At 38.7% G+C, this 20,324-nt stretch overlaps 1 protein-coding gene across 1 annotated transcript in view; it reads right to left on the reverse strand.

Moving 5' to 3' along the window:
- LOC106038406 (ethanolaminephosphotransferase 1-like) overlaps positions 1-20,324 on the reverse strand; it is a 56,282-nt gene that overhangs the window by 18,580 nt on the left and 17,378 nt on the right. Inside the window, exons 2-6 of the mRNA XM_048046557.2 lie at positions 19,070-19,138; positions 14,429-14,537; positions 12,261-12,335; positions 7,717-7,985; positions 794-902 (exon numbers count right to left, since the gene is read on the reverse strand). Of these exons, the coding sequence (XP_047902514.2) occupies positions 794-902; positions 7,717-7,985; positions 12,261-12,335; positions 14,429-14,537; positions 19,070-19,138 (631 nt within the window). The remainder of the gene's footprint in view (positions 1-793; positions 903-7,716; positions 7,986-12,260; positions 12,336-14,428; positions 14,538-19,069; positions 19,139-20,324) is intronic.

The raw sequence follows: 20,324 nt of genomic DNA on the forward strand, positions 1-20,324 counted from the left end.
TCATAATTTGTATGTTCATATAAAAGTCTCTTTTTATATATATATATATATATATATATATATAAAATCTGATTTCTTCACCTTTCAAGCAACACATCGAAGCCATTTCACATGCATACATCTTTAGCTAAGACTACGGTGGTTTTAGTTCATTAAAATGTAAATCCTTTGTTCTGAGTCTAGCTGTAGCAGTTGAAAGATGCTCAGTGCTTATTTCAAACTACACTGACAGTATCAAGTAATGAACAAATAGGCCATTGCTGTGTATGAAAAATGCATCATTTCTGCTCTGAAAGTAATTCTAAAAATAGCCTAGAAACCATCTAGGACCTTCTTAAGATTTACACCTATGCTGCCTAACATTATTTAAATAATACCTTTCTTCCTTCTATGCATAATGTTTTGGATCATCGTGTGCTGCAGGCCAAAACATTAATTTTACACCATATGTAAATGCAAACAACATTTTACCTGAGCGACATTCGCAGTTCCTGAGAAAAACAGTGTTTGAAAAACAACCAGTACAGAGCATTCATCTGCACATGTAACTAAGGAACAGTTTTTGTATTATTTGAGTACTACAGATACAAATTCAGCAAGGAAAAAGTATTTCCATAATGATCTGCCAGCTTAAAGTTTTCCAGTATTAACCCTATTAATCACATCTATTCTCGTAGCTTTTGGACTAGCCAGCACTTGCAAAAGGAAAAAGAAATTATAAAGGAAATACAAGAATCATCTATTCAAAATAATTAAAAAAACAGTAAAGTTTTCCATGGATCCGGACACTTACCTATAAGCAAGATTACTAATACATCTGTAATGTAATAACCAAACAGGTAAGGCTTCTGCCAAACTTCCACACCAACAAGACCAGTGAGCAGATATGCTGTTATTAAGACCTATAGAAAAAAGGACAAAGTATTTTTAATCCTTTACTTCTAAAGGCACAGAATTTCACTTATCTTCTTAGTACAAATGCAAGTCTCCGCATTACAGGACCTCACGCTGCCATCACAAAACAACTAATTGTAAGTAGTGAAGCAATGTTCAGAGTAACGTTCAGGCAAAATGGTTTAGAAGTAAGCAAGCAACTTGCTGATAACTGATATGATTAATTCGGCAGCTCAGCACCCTGAACTGATCATACCAAAATTACTGTAAGGGAAAAAAATACATATATAAGTTCACCTGAAATCATCACAGAATTCCATTGAATGTGAAGAAATCAAAGGATGAGCAGGGAGCTGAGGTCTTCCCTGATTTTTAATTTGTTTGACAGAAATCATCATTACAGGGAACAGAAAGAAAGAAGTGGTCATACTTCATTAAGACTGAAAGGACCCGTACACAAGCCTCATGCCTAACATGCTTGAGTACCACTGGTTTCAGTAATGATGTAAATGTCATTTCTACTCTCTGTTGAGAGCTAGTTTTGAAACACAGGTGAGGTCAGAAATCTTAATGCAGCCAAAACTCTATAGCTCCTATAGCAAAGCTTTCATACCCACGGTACGACTTGTAGCAGTGCTGCCCACCAAAGGCTTACGGCACAAATTTGACCAAGTTCCACCATTTTAGGTGTGCAACCTGCAACCACAGCACTGAACGAGATGCAGCAGTTCCCAGGCCGTTTTGCCCTTGATGCCCTCCCCTCCAGTGCCCTCCCTCTCTCTCGACACCAGCTCCTGCTGGTGAGGACACCAGCCGGCACAGCTTCGCGCCCTGCTCCTGCTCATGCTTCTCTGGGTTTGGGCTGTTGGCAGTTTTTACTACATTATGCGTTTCTTCATTTATAACTTTGACAAACACATTTCCAGTCTTCTAAATAAAACAAATGCGGATTTAAAGGTACACAAAACTCTTTTTTCTAGATAACAGGCTAAGATCACGGATTAGCAGCAGAACACTGCTGTTGATTAAACTTCCTGTTACATTTAGATGTTGCTTTATTTGACTTCACTTCTCTGTATCTAAATGCAAGATTCTTGCCCTACCATTACATAACTTGCAAAGAATTTGCTTGAATGGGGCACTGCAGGACTGCATGAATGAACTGCCTGTGCAGGAAAAAGCAAGAGATCTGCAGTGGAGAAAAGCAGGCACTAGTACGAAAATCCTAGCGTGGGCCATTGAAAAAAAATTGGTCTAAATGAAGGATGCGTACAATGGGTTTTACAACCGAGTACAACAGAGCTAACATTTGGCTTCCTAAAGAAATTGCATTATGTTATCCATAGACGTGACGGTTGGACTCCTGGCCCCAAAAGAGTTGAGGGCAAAACTCCAACTGGCTTTGACAGAGCCTGAATTTACCCTCACACGTTGAATTCTGAACAGATATTTTTGGCAAGTGATGAAAGGGGAACTTCAGTATTATCCCCTATTACAGTCAGTATTTTTGGCAGTACATTCATGAGTATCGCTGTCAGATGCCAGCACACCTCCAGGAACAGGAGCGTTGATGCAACAGGCTCTCTAGGGAAGCCCTGTGCCTTGGGACTCGGTGATTCAGCGCTCACAGGCTGAGATTGTCTCTCATTGAGCAGATGTTGTGTATGAGAAACACTCTCTGGCTTCAGCTCTGTGGTATTTCATTTTTTAGAGAATTTTAACTGAGGCCCCAGCATCACTGAAATTCATAACAACCACCACTTTGACTTAACTGCGGCACTCTCGCAGATCTCCTTTAGAAAGCTGGGAAGATGAGAAACTGGCTGTGTCCCTTGATCTAAGCTGTATTAGCAAAAATTGAAGATTGTCAGAATTATTAGACAAAAGCTAAGTACATTGATAAGCTGTATAAACATGAGACTGTTTTAAAAGGCACTGCTGGTAAAAATAAACAAATACATACATACATACATAAACGTAATGTAAAGTTGTGTTCCTAAGTGAAACTAAGTTCTAAGTTCCTACTTGTGAAAAGATGGCCAGGTTTTTTATTCCCATCTCTGACATTGATTGGATTTAGGACTTCTCAGATGTAAAGCTTGTATTTAGCAAGTACACGTAATTACAACATTTTGCAAAATGAGAAGTCCTAATTAAATAACACAAGTAAGGATTGTATTGCAAGTGAGTGTCAGACATATACAGTATTGGATTCTGCAGCATCTTGACCAGGCCAATTTTTGGTTTGCCAAGGCCTCATCTATGAGGCAACAGTACTTAGTGCTGACAAAAAAATAGATGGTGTTAATTTGTAGGTTAATGTGTTCTGCACACATGCTCATCAATATGCTGCATGTTGTACTACACAAGAAAAATCAAACATTTCCTCATCATTTTTTAAAATACACTATGCTTTTAAATTTTTATGATTCCACCAAAACGATAGTAATTTTACTGTAATATTGTTTCGCTAGCATATTACAATAATATTAATTGATCGTGTCTTGAAATGCTTTCCATTAACACAGTAGTCAAACTGAACATCTAGAGAGCAAAGTCATTTAAAATACAAGTTTATGTTTTCTCCTGAATATAAAATATGACATTTTCCTAAGAGTAAACATGAACCACTCCAGTGCACTCCTACCTTTAAACTAAATAATGATAAATATTACTTCTTCACCAGAAAAAGTCACTTATTTTTTTCTTAGAAAAATGCTGAAGGTAAATGTTTTATTTAACCTGAAATAGAAAGACACTAAATTCTGATAATGTGACCAAAGATTGACAGATGCACATCTTTATTTATCTTTTTAATAGACTTTTTTTTTGTCCCTCAGAGGAGACAGACATTTTTAAAAGCTGTGATGTGCATTGCTCTGGATTTCTTTGTTGATTGCTGAAACACTGGCTGCCACAGCACTTCCTCGGAAAAGGGAATATTTAAAATATTGCAGCATAAGTTTTGCAAACTGCTTGTCATAGGAAAACCTGGTACATAGCATCCAAAAATCTCCTTCCCATGTTATGATAGATACCGAAAGAAAGGACAAAAGCAAGTTCTACAATGTTGACGTTGCCGCCCGTGTCACACACTTCGTTTATTTGGAGTTTCAGGGCAAGCAGAGTTTTCTCACTGGGACTGTAGGTGGGACTGTCCCAGGCAGGCAAGCAGACATGGGAACCAACGAGGGAAGCAGCTCAGACTGAAAACCTGGGGCTTGTGGTCTGCATCTCCGTGCCACCAGGCTCTGCCATACACAGAGCTTCTGGCCATCCGCTCCCGGCAGTGGCAGGGCAGTGCTGGAGAGAGCAAAGAGCTGTCTGCTTCCTTTCACATCTGATCTTTGTGCTTTCCTGCTTTTTTTTTTTTTTTTTTTTTTTTTTTCCAGCTTGCCCTCTTCGCTGGGAATAATGAGAGGAGGGAACGTGCAAGCCACCTGAGTCACTGCAGTTCTAACGGGGTTCTTATTTTCACTTTTAATCTGGTATTTAAGAAAACGAAGGGTACGTCCCTGTTACACTTAAGGCAGGTGTAAAGCTTACAGCACCCATGTCAGCAGAGGTATCACAGCATCACATTAAAGAACAATGAATACTCTGCTCCCCTCCTATGAACTCAACTGCAGTGGCTTATAAAAAGCCACAGCAGAATTAGGTAATACTACATTTTTCAGGGGAAAACAGATTTTTAAATAACCAACGGAATGTCTGTAAAAATTAACACATGGCAGGAAGCCCAAAATTGTCATTTCTCAGGAAAGCTTTGGCCTTTTGTCTCCAAGAAACTTAATTTGCAGGTATTATACTAGCTTTCTTTGGTTGGGCTTGTGACCATAAAAAAAAAAGTGATCATTTTCACAAGATGTATCTGAGATAATTTCCCACCGAAAGTACCCGGGGTTTCTTCTTAAGCCTTGTCTTCAGCCCATGACTTTGGTGGTTTCTAATAGGTGTGCTCACTTGAAAACCTATCAAAAACTGTCTGGACGATATGGTAACAGGAGGCCGCTCCTCCTGCATCTCTCCCTGCCTGCAGAGGACAAGCACAGGACAGCTTTGTGCCGGGGGGAGGAGAGTGGGGAAGAGCTCCCACTGCTGCAGATGCTGGGCCCACAAACACAGCAGCCCTCTGACCGGCTCTTTCAGACCGATCACAGCCATTTTTCAAGTTTACACGACACAGCTTCCTACAAATGGCTGTCTGCTCTAATCAAAGCTAATTGGAGGGCCAGCTACAGCCCAGCTCCCGTAATTAGGTTACCAGTTCTGATGAGTCGTCAAGTCACAGAAAAATGTCATCTGCAGAAGTCCCACAAATTTCTCTGTTCGTAATAAGGCACTTTTTACTGATGAACAACAGCTCTTTTAATACCACAGCTAACGCAGAGCCGGTCAGAGAGGGCTGCCTGTCTTTATATACAACGGAGCTGACTCAGCAGCAGTGCCCTGGGAAGCTACCTGCCAGTTAAGTTTTCGTTAAGGTCAACAGTCACTTATCTGCACGCTTACCTTAATTACAGTATTCCTGAGCTTTGTGACGATAATGAAGTCCGAAGTCCCTGGACGCCGTACATTTTAAAAGCAGAAGTAGGGGACCAGACCACCTGAATGTCTGGCATGCCAATGCGATAGCATCATATCGCCAGTGAAATTATTTAAGAGAGAGCACAGAGGCAGCCTGGTAGGAATGCCATGGAGGAAACCAAGAGCTGGAATCGGCCTGAAACCAGCCTGCGAGTGCTTCCTCACCCTCTTCCACTGCAATCAACTGTGGCAATGTCTGGCAGATAAGCAGTGGGGAAACCAAACCAGCCAAACAAACAGAAAAACTGCAAGGGTAATATTAACTTTACTATTTATCGTTAGCCATTTGCTACTGTCCTCCATATCCTCTCCTTCAGTAGCTGGAGATGAAGAGCTACATTTATTAGTGCACACATCATATGACATTGCTGAACTGGTTTACAAAACAAAAGAAAAAAGACCAAGGCAATGTCTGGTGGATAATTAAAATCTTTTACCAGACTGCTTAGAACAGTTGGAAAAAAAATATGTATGGGCTTTCTGGTGTGCATAGTATTTAGTTTGTACTAATGAATAAAGAAAAAAAAACCTACCTTGATCTACAAGTTATATATTGCTTTTTTGTTCACAGACAACGACAACTACAAAAGCTAATTTTTACAGACAGGAAAACTGACTTACAGAGCACCACTGTTGATGGTTGTACTAAAAAGCATTAAATAATCTTTACATTTGTATGTTTATCATTTTGACTGTAAAAAAAAAATCACCACAGAAGTTACTAGAAAGAAAGCATCCTGGACAGCAATCCAGCATCAAAGGGGAACAGGAAATAATACTTGTTAGCACCTTGCATCCGAGTTAACCAAAACAGTTGACAAACTTAACTGAAATTAAGCCTTACCACAAATCTGTGAGGCAGGGAAGTGTTATTAGCGTTATTTTCCAGATGGGAAAGCTGTCACAGAGGCCTAGGTCACTAAAAGCACCGGCAGAGTGCACAGTACTGCTCCATTAGTTGATATCCACTCACGTTTAAGCACTAATACAGTTCTGATGCTGCAGCAATCGAAAAGAGCTTTCTACATATGCCCATTTATACCTACAGTGGTCATTTGAGCAACAAGTGAAATCAGTATGAACACGGCCACTCCTCTCCGGCCGAAGGAACTTCACTAAGAAGCCTTACAGAGCTATGGCTGAAACTTGCAGACCAGCTGGCTGCCTAATGTCGTCGTCCTGAGCCAACTCCTTCTCCCAGAGCCGATTTTCTGGGGGATGAAACAGATGCGCCGCAGCTGGACCACCGTCTCCGAGCTGTTCTCAAACCACTGGATTCTGATTATGTTTACAGCAGTACATCTGCAGCCATTAATTCAAATACTCTATTTCCATTAAAACACGTATTTGAACGTCTGTCAAACTTCTTCTCAATTATGTAGAGTTGGCTGTACCTTTCATCTCATGCCTGTGACAGGAAGCCGGGAAGACTGGGAGTGCGCTCTTCAGGCTGCAAGAGCCTGGCTATCTCAGAAGCTAGTTAGCCCCAAAATCCAAGCACTAGCCCCTTGGCGATGCAACGAAGCCGCTGCTGCTACTACTGCTACTACTCACTTGCGCATTTGGGCATGTTTCTGAAGAGGCCCACCTCACGGCAGGGCTGTAAGCCAGGCAAGGAGTCACCTGTGAACTGGCTGTGGACTGACAGGTTATTTGTGTTACACCATGCCCAAAGAGGAGACCTTCAGCAGTGTGACTTTTCCGCAAGTGTAGAAGCCACTTGACAACAGTTAACGCCCGCCATACAGTACAACGCTATTTACATTACCACATGCTACGTAAGAGGTGGTAGAATCGGTCAGGTCTAACGATGTATAACTGTATAATCACTGTTAATAAACACTGTTTGGACTAATCTGCATAGCGCCTCAGAACCTAGCGTTTGTGGGAAAATTGCTTATGGCTTTAGAGAGCATAATAATTTTTGTTAATATCACAAATCAAATGCAGTTAAATGACATTCTCACGCATGCCATCTGGCTGCTAGGCTTGCTGCAAGTTTTTTCTTTTTCCTGCAAGGCAATGAATCCCTGATGCTGACAATTTGCTTGAGAATTTCCCTTCTTTGCAAATGCAGGAAATTTTTTTGAATTACTTCTAGGGTTATGCTATTTCACATTCAAACTCTCAGCCAAATACATTTGCCTTGAGCTATATTTTTCTATTTCTGTAATATTATGAAAACACTAACATAGTTAAAAAAATAAAAATAAAACAGGAATGATAAATACTTACCACTTGGCTTATATCGTATCCCCAAGGAAGAAAAAGAACTCCCGTGTTATATTTCTCCCAGTGTGAACACATAAAGTTAAACAAGACAATGCTTAAATATATATACATTGTATATACAGAAACTCCAGTCTTCCCATTGTCACGGGAACAGACGGAAAAAAAAGAGAGCACAAAAATGGAGGTAGCCCAGCTATCCAGCCCGTGGTCAAATAGTTCTCCCAGAGGACTACTGGACTGAGTCCTTCGAGCATGTTTCCCATCTATGGAGTCTGAAAGGGTTGGAAAAGGAAAAGAAAGAAAGAATTAGAGCACAACAAGAGAAGTTACTTTCTTCACAGAGACTTTACTATATATATACTTACCTACAATTCACTGCTATATATAACATGGGAAAAATACACTGATGACAGCAAACGGAGGCACAACGGTCTTTTCAATACCAACAAGTCAGTATTGGTCATAAAATATTTGTCTCAGTTCTCATGTAACGTTGTCCTTACCTCAGTTTTTCTACTGAATGCCACCATCCTTACATGCTTTAGAAAGACATTCATAATTACTTGTCCCTAGTGGCCTTAACACACTTTTATGTCAGTCCATGCAACCAGCTTCTCAACAAAAGCACAGAAATGTGTCCCTTTGGCTCCACAACTGTCCATTGGTGTTGTGGACCTTCTGACACTTCAGACTCTCAGAGCATGCTTGTGGGATAGATTCACCAAGGCATTTGTGCTACCTGATGCTAAATGACCCAACGACTAACAGTTAAATGGAGCCAATTTCACAAAACTTATTTGTGCCTGTGCCTATATAAGCTATTTTAAAGAGAATTTTGGCTGAAATCTTAGGATACAAGAATACCTTACTGTTAAGCTGAGTTACGTGTTGATCGCTTAAGTGCTTGAAAGATGCCCAAACACTGTAGTGGACCTCACTCTGCAATACGGTTTGACAGCGTGGCTTGAGTCAATCTGAGAATTCATTGCCATTGAGCAGGGGAGGACCCACAGCCAAACATGAAGTTTTTTTCTGGTTCTGGGTCACTAAACAGAGCTGGCTCTGCAAGTGTATGAAAAGCAGTGGAGGTGGCACAAAGGAGGGACGGGGAAGGCAGGGAGAAGGAGGAAGGTCTAGCAGCTGTATCTTTTCTTGGCTGTATTGCCAAACCCTTAGCCTCCACTCTGTAACTGCGCTGGTGAGCATTTTAGAGGTAGTTTTTTCTTTGAGTAAGCGTAAATACACAGGTTGAACCTCTTTGGAAAAAGTATACGGAACAAATCTTACACAAATTGCTCACTGTAATAACAGGGAAAAGATTTTTTTTTATGTTACTTGGCAGGTACTATAGCTAACAATTATCAGCTATTGATAGCATTATTAACCCATAACTGACTGAAGGGACAATTCGGCAAAGTGAGACCAAGAATCCACAGCTGCTACAGATCACGTGCTACCTACTTCTCTGGATTATTTGGCAGCACTCTGGGTTTTGTTCAATGTAAATATACTTCAGGGATCTAAACCAGGAAAACATGGAATTTCATTTTGTCACAGATTTTAGATGATCTCCCTACTGTAATACCTAAACAGCTGTGAGATATCCTCAAGTCAAATACAAAGCTCTTAAGACAGTTCTCATAACTCTAAAAATTAAAGATCTCATAGGAGATTTCAAACATGTCTTGTCCCCGTCTTGAGCCGTATTCTCTCTCCATTAACACTGCCATTGAATTAACAGTAACTTACTGAAATGTGCAGAGAGAAAGTTGTGTATAAGCTTGAGTTTACTTGAATAGTGTAGTACAAACGTAGAAATTCTTTACTAAAGGATGCTTCTGAAACTTAAGTAGCAAATAGGTACCTAAGCATTCCTAAGTATTATATGGTCTTTCATATTTCAAGAGAATTCAGTCATAGGGGTAATTCTTTTTAAAATGAGAATGAAAAAAAGATTCCTCTATTCATAAATTATTTTAGGTTATCACAAAAAATACTCATATTAGATACTAAAATATGTACATCATGGTGAAACAATGGTTTTTGTTTTGTAGGGACATTTTATTAAAAACTCTTAGACTTATAATAGTGTCAAGAAATACAGAACTTCTAATTATAAAAGACATGGGGAGAAACATGGGAACTTTATAATACATGTATTAAACTGTTTTCATGAAATCTTTATACACCTTTTCCATGTGGTTTCACTAGCTTTTCAAGATATCATAGAATCATAGAGTCACAGAATGGTTTGGGTTGGAAAGGACCTTGAAGATCCCCCAGTTCCAACCCCCTGCCATGGGCAGGGACACCTCCCACCAGACCAGGCTGCCCAAAGCCCCATCCAGCCTGGCCTTGAGCACCTCCAGGGATGGGGCATCCACAGCTTCTCTGGGCAGCCTGTGCCAGTGCCTCACCACCCTCTGCTTTCCTGTAGGCCCCCTTAGGTGCTGGAAGGCCGCTATAACGTCTCCCCAGGGCCTTCGCTTCTCCAGGCTTAACAACCCCAATGCCCTCAGCCTGTCTTCATAGGAGAGGTGCTCCAGCCCTTTGAACACATTTGTGGCCCTCCTCTGGACTCATTCTAATACATCCATGAAATTATATGTCCATATCAACAATATTTTCTGTTTTAGGTGTCATTTTGAAATCATTCATGCCAATAAGAGTGTATGTTCAATAGAGGACATACATTGTCCCATGTTTCCGTTGCTTCAGAATTCTTATAGTTTGTCTCAGGAAGGTTTATAAATATTCAGTTTTATTAAAGATTACATCACTTTTAAATATTGAAATTCAAAATAATAGCTAAAACCATTCAATTTTACGGAAAGGGAAAATATACCAAACCACCTTAACAAATGGGAAAAAAGAGCAACATACCAGGAAATTTGGAGAAAGTAACTGTGTCATTAAAAAGAAGCTGAGAGAGACTTAAGTTGCATATCTGGTTAGTTATTATGGCTCTTTGCAATCTTCCAATGGGAAAACTTTGGCCATGGAGAATTAAATCTGAGACTAAATATTTCATAAAGTGGCTTGGACAGCAGACACAAAAATCTACATATATATCAGTTCATTATAGCTTTGACTGTCAACATCACACTCCTAGCCTTCCAAGCATTCAGAACTATAGGCCTCACTGGTAAATAGCATCCACATTAAGAACCTCAGAAGCTAAATTTCCAAAGAGCTTTCTGGGGTGTCATACAATAACAGCTCCAATATGGAATTCCTATTTATGAAACAATAGCCACTTCATGACATTTCCTACAGTTACAAAACAAATGGTTTTCACAAAAGAAACTATTGCTGCTGCTAATGATTAGAGAGAGCTGTTAGGGAAATCTGACTGGTAATCAACTTCAAGTGATGGTTGTCCCAATGATTTTTAAGATACAAATACGAAGAAATTCTGGACAAAATAATTTTGGCCCAAACTCCCACTTGAATGTAAAATGCCAACGTATTCAGAATATAGAGAGAGATGTATGCACAATGGGATACACCCAGGTTAATGAAGATGTCTCTACATGCACAGGTCTGGTATCAAAAGTGGCCAGAATCTTTGCCCAGCACTGCAGTGTACATGTAGAACCCATTTGTATCTAGCCCAGATATCTTAACTATGGCATGCAAATATATGGCTACACTGTGCAATGAAGGCCCCTACAGGAACCGGCTCCAAAAGAGCTGACACACTTGCACAGCGCAGTGTAGTCCATGTAAACATACCAGCCTGAGTCCCCCCAGAAGAAGCTCTGAAGCTCCATGCTCTAGTTTGGCACGAGTTAGCTTTGCAGAGAAAGCAAGACATCCATCTGCTGTCTGTGTCACTCCAAGATGTGCATCAGTCCATATCTACATCTGAACTCACTGAGGTGTAGCTTCACAAAACTGTACAGCAAAGTGTAATGGACCTAGAAATATCAGTATGCTGTAAAAGTAAATATGGAATATAAAACAGAAAATTATGTAAAGGTGTTATTGAAGAAAAACAGCCACGGGGGGGGGGGGGAAGAAAAAAGATATCTCTATGAGAAGCTCAGGCTGGTCACCCCACTCATACCATCACTCTTGACACACACCATAAGCACCAAAGTGCCTTAAATGCTAGGTTAAATGCTACATTCATTTTCCTTTTTCTCTGCTTTGTCCTTTATTTTCCCTGTCTTTGAAAGCACTCTCTGTTAATACAAGTGTCAGGTACCTTCTCAGAATGTCACTGCTGCATGCCAAGGATTTTTATGAAACCAAATAGCAACGACTGCTGCTATGCAATGATTTCTATTGTTCCTCTAAAAAAATGAACTTCAGAGATAAGAGCTGTAGTCATAGAAGCTTTAATATATCATTAAAAATTGTTGTGTTTTTTCTTTAATCTTATTGGTTTTGTTTTGTTTTTGTTTTTGTTTTCATCTCAGAGAACAATTTTGGAGAGCAATAATTTATTTACTATAACTCTTCATCTTGGAATCAGCCCTAGCAACTAGTAGATAAAACTACATGACGACGTCAGATGGGTGAATCATTCCATTGTACCTTACCTAAAGCATAAGCACAAAAGGTGGTAAAAGCACTGAACAGCCACACCCAGGTTGGAACAAGTCCAGGACTGGTACCTGAAATAAATTGGGTAGTGAGTCAGTACAGCAGTGGTTAGTATCAAAGCAAGCCACCAAGATATGCATATACGTATATACAAGCTGCCACTGATTAGCCTACAATGCCAAACAGAATTAAGTATTTGGTTTTGACCTTCAATCAACTTAGGTCATCAGTGAGCTCTACCATTTCAAGCAAACAATGACCAGGCTTGAATATACTTGTGCTGTAAAGAAAAGAAGATAAAGTTAAGGGTTTTGGTCCTGAAAAGACTTTAGTATTGCACAAAATAATAATAGAAGCTAAGCAATAATTTTCACAGGTCATGGGAAGAATACCCATCAAAAAATAGTTAATGTCTATGTAATATTAAAAAAAAATAGCTTTTAAGCCTAATCATTTTTATTAGCACCAATGGCAGTTGTATGGCAGTTTTAACACACAGATCTGAACAGGAAAATTTTGCTCTTAGACTAGGACAGATATTAGTGCCTTTTTTTTTTTTCCTTTTGATAAGGTGCCTAATATTTTTAATGAATCCGGGAAAGAAAGCTGAATTAGACAGAACACGAGGTTCTGTCACTGCTCTTCTGACAGCAATAGCCCGAGGTTATTTTCCAAGAAATCAATCTTTTTTTTCCAAAGAGCGTTCTGTTCAAATTAAACATTCTTCATCGTGAGCCAGCAGCAACCCATCAGTAAGCTCTGCGAAGCCCCCTGGGGTTCGTGCAGGAGGGAACGCTTGCACCCAGGGGTGCGCCCGGACCCAGCACCTGAAGGCACGCTCCCGAGCACCTTCCTCTCAACTCAACACCTCGCGCTGCCCGTGTGAAAGAGAAGACGGCACTTCCTGACTCCTAGCTGCACGTTTTCAAACTGCAGAATGAAAAACAGCTGTCCAGGAAATTAAGTCTTTTATTCCTGCTCCTTCGCGTGGAATAGATATCTGATATTCAAAAGACTCGTTAGATTGCAGGAACGTTTTCAATCAATACAGAAATGATGGACACTGTGCCCCTGTGAAACCAAGAGCAGGCTTGCAAACGGCACACAGAAGAACATACTTTAGTCACAATCTCAAATAACTTCGAGTTCAACATGTATCTACTGGGAATGTGTCAAGATGAAATTGTCCCATCAAGAGACCAGTGCTGGATGCTATACTATTACAGAACTTGGTAATTATCAGCTGTATGGAATAAAATGAGAGTGTTTAAGTATGAGGGCAGGTAGTTACACAACATGTAACAGGAGATTCATGGCCTCTGAAAATTTGATGCTCATACAGGATCATTTTTAAACCAAAACTGCTAGCAAATATCTCTGCTTCTAGAATTGTTGCAATAAACGGACAAACAGCTCACTGCAGAGTACCTCCCAAATCCAACCACGTGCACAAGAAATTAAAAGTAACAAAGATTTATTTCAGGAAATAAAGTGCTAAGCTTTGCCCAAGTTGTCTAATTTAAAGAAAAGCAAAGATCTTTATATGTTAATCACCTGGGAGATGCTTACCACTCTTCTTTTTTCAACAACTGGCCTGAGAAGTCCAGAATTGAACATTGCCTACGCTCAGGAGCAATCAGCTCCAAATAGCTTTTGCCTTGGTCTATCATAAGGAGAAAATATAGGTTTGGACTTTGAGAATTTCAAGAAGCATTTGTTTAGAAACTATTTCTTCTTTGTCTAGAAGCAGTCTTGAACGGAGAGGAGGTGAATTTTTTATGGAGTAATGAAAGGGAAATTAACTCATTCAGGCATGGATTCAGGCATTAGGAAATGCGAAACCAACAAAAGTTTTATGAAGAACATTACGGTGTTCTTTGACTGTGCATTAAAATCCTGGCACACACTTTAAGTAAAATGGGATATTATCGTAGAGTTCAAACAGCACATCCTGAAACCCATATTTAGGAATGAAATTAAGTTTTTCCAATAAAATGACCTAAATTTATAATGCCACGTGTGAGGTCAGACCCTCCTATATGCACATGAAGCCCTGTTAAGGGAATGAGTGTAAGATTCAGGTATGTGTTCCCCCCTGTATCATTCAGAAGTGTGACAGAAGCAGCTCTGTAATTCTGAAAAATTACAATATAAGGATATTTACCTGAGGCAGTGTAGTCCCAGTCATAAAAAGATATTAGAAAATAATTAACTAAAATCATGACAAATCCAGAGAATGTTAGAAGGTTGGGAGCAATCCACAAAGGCACTATCTGTTAAAAAGAAAAAAGAAAATCTAAGAAAAATCCTCTTTCAAATTAAAAGTCCTATTTTGAATAAATATTTTATATTTTTTATCAGGAAAGGAGAAGCCTGTATATGACATCATCAATATTCATATTACAGCATGTTTTTCCATTTTCAAAGTAAAACACCGTTTTAATTTCTGGAGCAATTTATTTTCAAATGCCACCCTTTTGCCTTTGATCGTTGTGACTGCAGTAAAAGCCTAACATAAAAATGTTGCATTTCCTCTGTTATACGCTATCCCTTATTTGCCCAGACACCAAGGAAAGCCTTGTATGGAACAACTGAAAGAAGCCTACAGCACCCCAGTGTGGCAATTCAGCATCTAGGTGGCAGGGTTTTGCTAAGCTTTCTATTCCCACACTGCAACAAGGAAACTTGCTCTTCTAAAACACGCTAATAATTTCCAATTCCAAACATCAACAAAAACAGACACTTTTAGATTAAGAAGAACTCATTGCAAATAGCTCCTGACTTCTCCAGATAGTAACTTTCTGCAGGGTCCCATCTTCAGCCATAAACTATGAACACTACATTAATTCGTTTGACTTTGCAGAGCACTGAAAAGGACTCTCTGTCTCCTCCTAAGCCCCTAATTTCTTGTCCCATTAACCCTTCTCAGCTATCCATCCCCTGTGGCTTTCAGGTGTTCCTTACACTGCAGCAGGGGTCCTTTATGGTAACGCTCTTCCCAAGTAGCCCATTTTTTTCCAAAATATTTTCTGAAATAATATATACAACTGTCTACATGATTTTTAGACAGAGCATATTTGCAGAAATATTGTCTAAATAGCAGCTACTCCTGTAACTCAAAAACCATATCAATATATGCAACATGTAAAAATATCGAAGACTTATAATCAAATTCTTTGCAGCATCTAAGGACTCGAAATGCACTTCAACACTATAAAATATTACGAAACAGTTTAAATATTATAGAAAATGAAGCAGAAGATTTCAAATACTAACATCAGTTTTGAAATCAAACTTTTTGTTAATTTCTTTGGACTAGATACATGGACAGACAGATGAACAGATATTAATTTATATACATTTTACATTTCCTCTCTCCTACTTCTATGTAAAAAAAAAATGTATGAAATTGGACTGTTAGACAGATTAACCATCACAATTAGATCTTCTTTCTGCTAGTATAGTGCAAATAATAGTATTCAAGAGAATTGGTACAACTGATAATATACACTGTAAGCTTTCAAAAATCAGATGAAAATTCCTGAATATTTTTCTGTTATATTTCTTAGATGTTTTCCTTAACAGCATTGGAAAAAAATATAAAATCTGGTAGCTGTATTCCTTATGACTAGGAATTTGTCAGTAATTTTAAAACACTGTATATCAGATTGTACAGTAATTAAAGTATATAATGGAATGCACACAGCAACTATATATATATACATATATATAATTCTGAGTTATCAAACCCTAATTCTAAATCCCTAAGAACAAGTGATAGCACATGTTTCCTGAAGTTCCTTTAAGGGTTCATATGAGGAAAAACTCTCTTCGCTGCACAAAATCATCTTACTAAAGCAACTGCACACTGTGGATGCAGTGACAGCATCACATCTCTTTTTGATACCTGAGGATGCAGAAACTTAGTAAAATAGGGGTTTGTTACAAATTTTCTGTTATCGGATTTGTTTGCTGTCTGTGATCTTACATGAAATGAGGACAGATGCTGATGAAGAAATTCTAGACTGGTCTATTTTACTCTAAAATGGGATCGAAACAGTGCCTCTAGACAACTTGTGTGTGAACCATTTACATGGACATACAGATGCCATCCAATGTATTGTTTTAAATGACTGATTTCTCCTATATGATTCATAATAATTGTTGTCAATTGAATAAAGTGAGGTGCCATAAATGTCTGCTTTCTAATTAGGTTCACCATTCTAAATAGCCTCAATATCATTATTAAGTTATTATGGGAAATAATTTCTACTTATGCAGTACAAACATGAGGACATTATTTTAACCCACTGTCTTGCTAACCTGTATTTTAGGAAGGAAACCATCAAAGCATGTTGTTACATGTGCAATCCCTTTGGCAGACTTGCAATGAAAAACAGTTAAAAGAGATCAGTCCTCAGGAAAACAGCCTCTCCTCCAGTTAGTCGTTGTTTTGATCCCTAACTGACCTAATCTGTCTAGGTATTTGGAAAATATTCCAGCTGCAAAATCCCTTTTGTTATAGTCAATGCCCATTATTCTTTTGATTAGCATTACACTACCATCACTCTATTTCACAATTCAGAAATCACAGGGTGGTGAAAATTATCTTCTCAAACATATTGGAAAAACACAGCCTGACTTTACCAGTATCCTAGTATCCTACAAAAGAACACGTTCCAAACTTTATTATCTAATTAACAGACAGGAGAAGTCTAATGCATTGATGCACTACATGATTAATACAACCAGAGGCTCCACTGGGAAGAATAACATCTGCTCTCTTGCAAAATGTTCTTTATAGTTCCACAAAATACTGATTTCTTTTTTAATGGGTCCACAGTCATTCATGCTTAAAGCCTTAATCCAAACAACAAATGCTTTAATATAATCAACTGCCTATGTGGATAATAATCTGTAAAGTACATGTATTTATATAAGGCTCTGGTGAAACTTGAAATATTCTTTAAGTAAGTCACTTGAGACCACTAAAATTCTACTCACGCATGATTCTAATGATAAAATCAAAGTTCATAAGGCAACTGGGGGGTCGGTTAATTGACTTCAATGGAGCTGGCATACACCTGTGTATCCTAGGGGGACTTCCTCCTTTTCCTCTTATTGTCCTGCACAAATGTGATTTCTCATGAATACAAATACAGGAAGAAGGTTCAGTGAGTATAGGAGCTAAGTAATGCTGTCCATTATCCATCAGATAGCAAGCGATGGTGCTTTATTATAAAACACAAATCTTAATTAAAGGCAAAAGGACAGTGCATTGAATTAATTCATTAGGAATAAATATAGTTGCGTAATCAGAATAATTCTAGAGAGCGCGTAGAGAGAGCTAATTGTTACCCTATAGCTTCATGCAGGTGTTAATAGTTTCATGCACGGTGGCAAAGCTGCCATGGGGAAGCCAAAGACAGGACAGCACCCGCTCCAGCCCTTGGTTCTGCACTCAGATCGCCCTCTTTCAGCCCTGTGCTCTGCTTTGGGTTCTCCTCCAGCACGAAGTGAACAAAATACTGCTCAGCTAGAATTTAAGGAGGTTTAAGATATGTAAACATCATATGTAAGCCTATATAACATATATAAACACTTTTCATGGGGCCTATCACTCGATGCTCCATGGGGACTGTCAAGCAGATTGATGCTTTCCTGCCAGGAAAACCCTGCAACTGTTAGAAGAACTCAACCCCAAAGGAAGTTTTTCTCTGGTGATACTTTCTCTTCAGTTTGACAGCAGTCAAATATTTTTGAATCTCCCAAACCAGAGCATGGCTGCACAGTAAAGCCTCATCTGCACAGGACTCCTGAGTGCTGGGGGAGCTTCTCTGCCTCAGTGTTTTCCTCTATATTGGGATGGGAATGGAAACAAATTTCTCCTAACAGAATTATTGAATTTAGTTTCACATCTTGGAATTGCCTTCTTTTTATACCAGGCTCTGGTTATTTTTTAATTCTGAAGTTAGGACATATGAACAGTTTAAGAAATTACATTGAGGTAATGAATGAGATACTACAATTTTCTTGCTGCACCAAGCATAAGCAACAGCTGAGTTATAAAACCCAAACATGGCAGATCACATGCATCTATTTTTCTTGCATATACTTTTCCTTTAAGTCTGCTCCACTCTAAAGATTTCCATTTCAGAGACGTGCAGAAGTTATTGCTTCCTTGAAGATCAATAAAGTTTATATTTATTTGAGATAAAGCCTCTGCTTTTGCCAACAACAGCAAAGCTAATTGTGAGCAGTTTTATTTTTAAAAACTGCAGATCATAATGCATTCAAGGGATGCCATCTCCCAATCGTTACGGTGATCATGGTAACCGCTCTCATTTTCAGCTTCTTAGAGAAATGCCGAGCTCCCTAAAGCAAGTACCCTTGGGAGAAAATGAGACAGCACTTGCATAAAATCACTTGCACAGCACAGAGATAAAGCCATGCTGTTGTTAGGTGGCATATGCTGTGCAACAATAGTATGTACTAAGTAAACCCTTTAATGTCTGCAAAGCTGTTTAATGAAAGATGCAACAGAAACTGATGCCTGCTGCATAATGACCAGAAAAAGAAAAAAGAAAAAAAAAACCACAACAAATAAACCTTGTTTCCCACAAAAAAAAACACCTCTAAATCCACACATATTCATCTTATATGTGTCCAGTAATTTGTTATCTTTTATATGGATGTCTTAATTTCAGCTTTATTAATCAATATGTACCTTTAAATGAAAATACTTCTTGTGTTTAAAATAAATTCTTACATTATCACGTGATATTCTGTTAAATAAGACCCTTACCTTAATAATTTTGTTCCAGATGGGCTGCATAACATACACAGATAAAGGATTTGTATCCACAGCATTGTACTGTAAGGAAAAAAAGTGCAGATGTAAAACAAAGCACTGAACAATGCGTATTTTTTTTATCATGGTATGCTCTTCAGCATCTAAGAACAATAATTCTGGGTGTGACTGGTGCAAATTTATTTTATTCTGATGAACATTCTTACAGCTCTAATTTAATTTAATGGCACCAACCTGGTTTACATTTATCTTGCCAGTATCTTTATGTACAAAATCAAAGGTCTGGGCTGATACAACGGCAAACAGTTCTGCAATCACATTTTGCTTTTAAATTCTAAATCATTTTATAAGCTATCCTATGAGACTCTGCATTTCTTAGATTTTTCATTTAATATCTTTATTTGCACCGTCAGTAATGCATAGCCTCAGCAGCAGTTCATTACTAGGGTGTAAAAAATATAGTGCATATGGAATATGGTTGTAAGTGGAATATTATCTCACAGAGATACACAGCTTTGGACACAGTCATATCTCCATTGTGCTAATTAATGTAAGATAATGTTACCATAAAAATATGTTCTAGAATAGCATAGTTCATTACCACAACAAAATTTTCCTATTGGACAGAGTTGTAAAAATATTACATATTTTTTAAAATTCCAATAAGTGCATATCTGCAACTTCTGCAAAGTATTTCAGAAATCTCAGCCTGCCTTGAATTGCTGTCGTCTACCTTCTCGCAGAGGACACTATCAAGACGTAGCCTGCCTTCAGATTTCAGAGCACACACCCAGAACTATATGCACACGAACAATATTCATGGCTAATGTTGTTCACAGCCAAGTTCTTGGGCACTGGCAGGTCTGCAGCAGCAGAAGCTATATTTATTGGGGAGGACATGCAATTCTTTCAGAAATTCATGGAATTTGAAAGAACATACATGGCGTGTGTTGTTAGCATGATGCATGAGACTCCCAAAAAGAATCACATATATCTGTACACAGCTTTGTCCAAACATTGTGTGCGGGCAATAAGAGTAAGATAGTGACTCATTAGACCATAATCTGTCGAAGGTGTCCACGCATGGAAGAGCTGACGATGGCTATCGTTTCACCTAGCTTTGATGAATAGCTCATTGTTTGCTCTCTCTATAGTTCATTTATCTACCTATCTCAGCCAACTGCACATGGGATGAGCCCACACTCTTGAAATACCTGTTTCAGCTAATTAATTATCAAAGGAGCCTAGA

Source organism: Anser cygnoides, chromosome 2, assembly GCF_040182565.1.
Source record: "Anser cygnoides isolate HZ-2024a breed goose chromosome 2, Taihu_goose_T2T_genome, whole genome shotgun sequence".
Classification (NCBI taxonomy): Eukaryota; Metazoa; Chordata; class Aves; order Anseriformes; family Anatidae; genus Anser; species Anser cygnoides.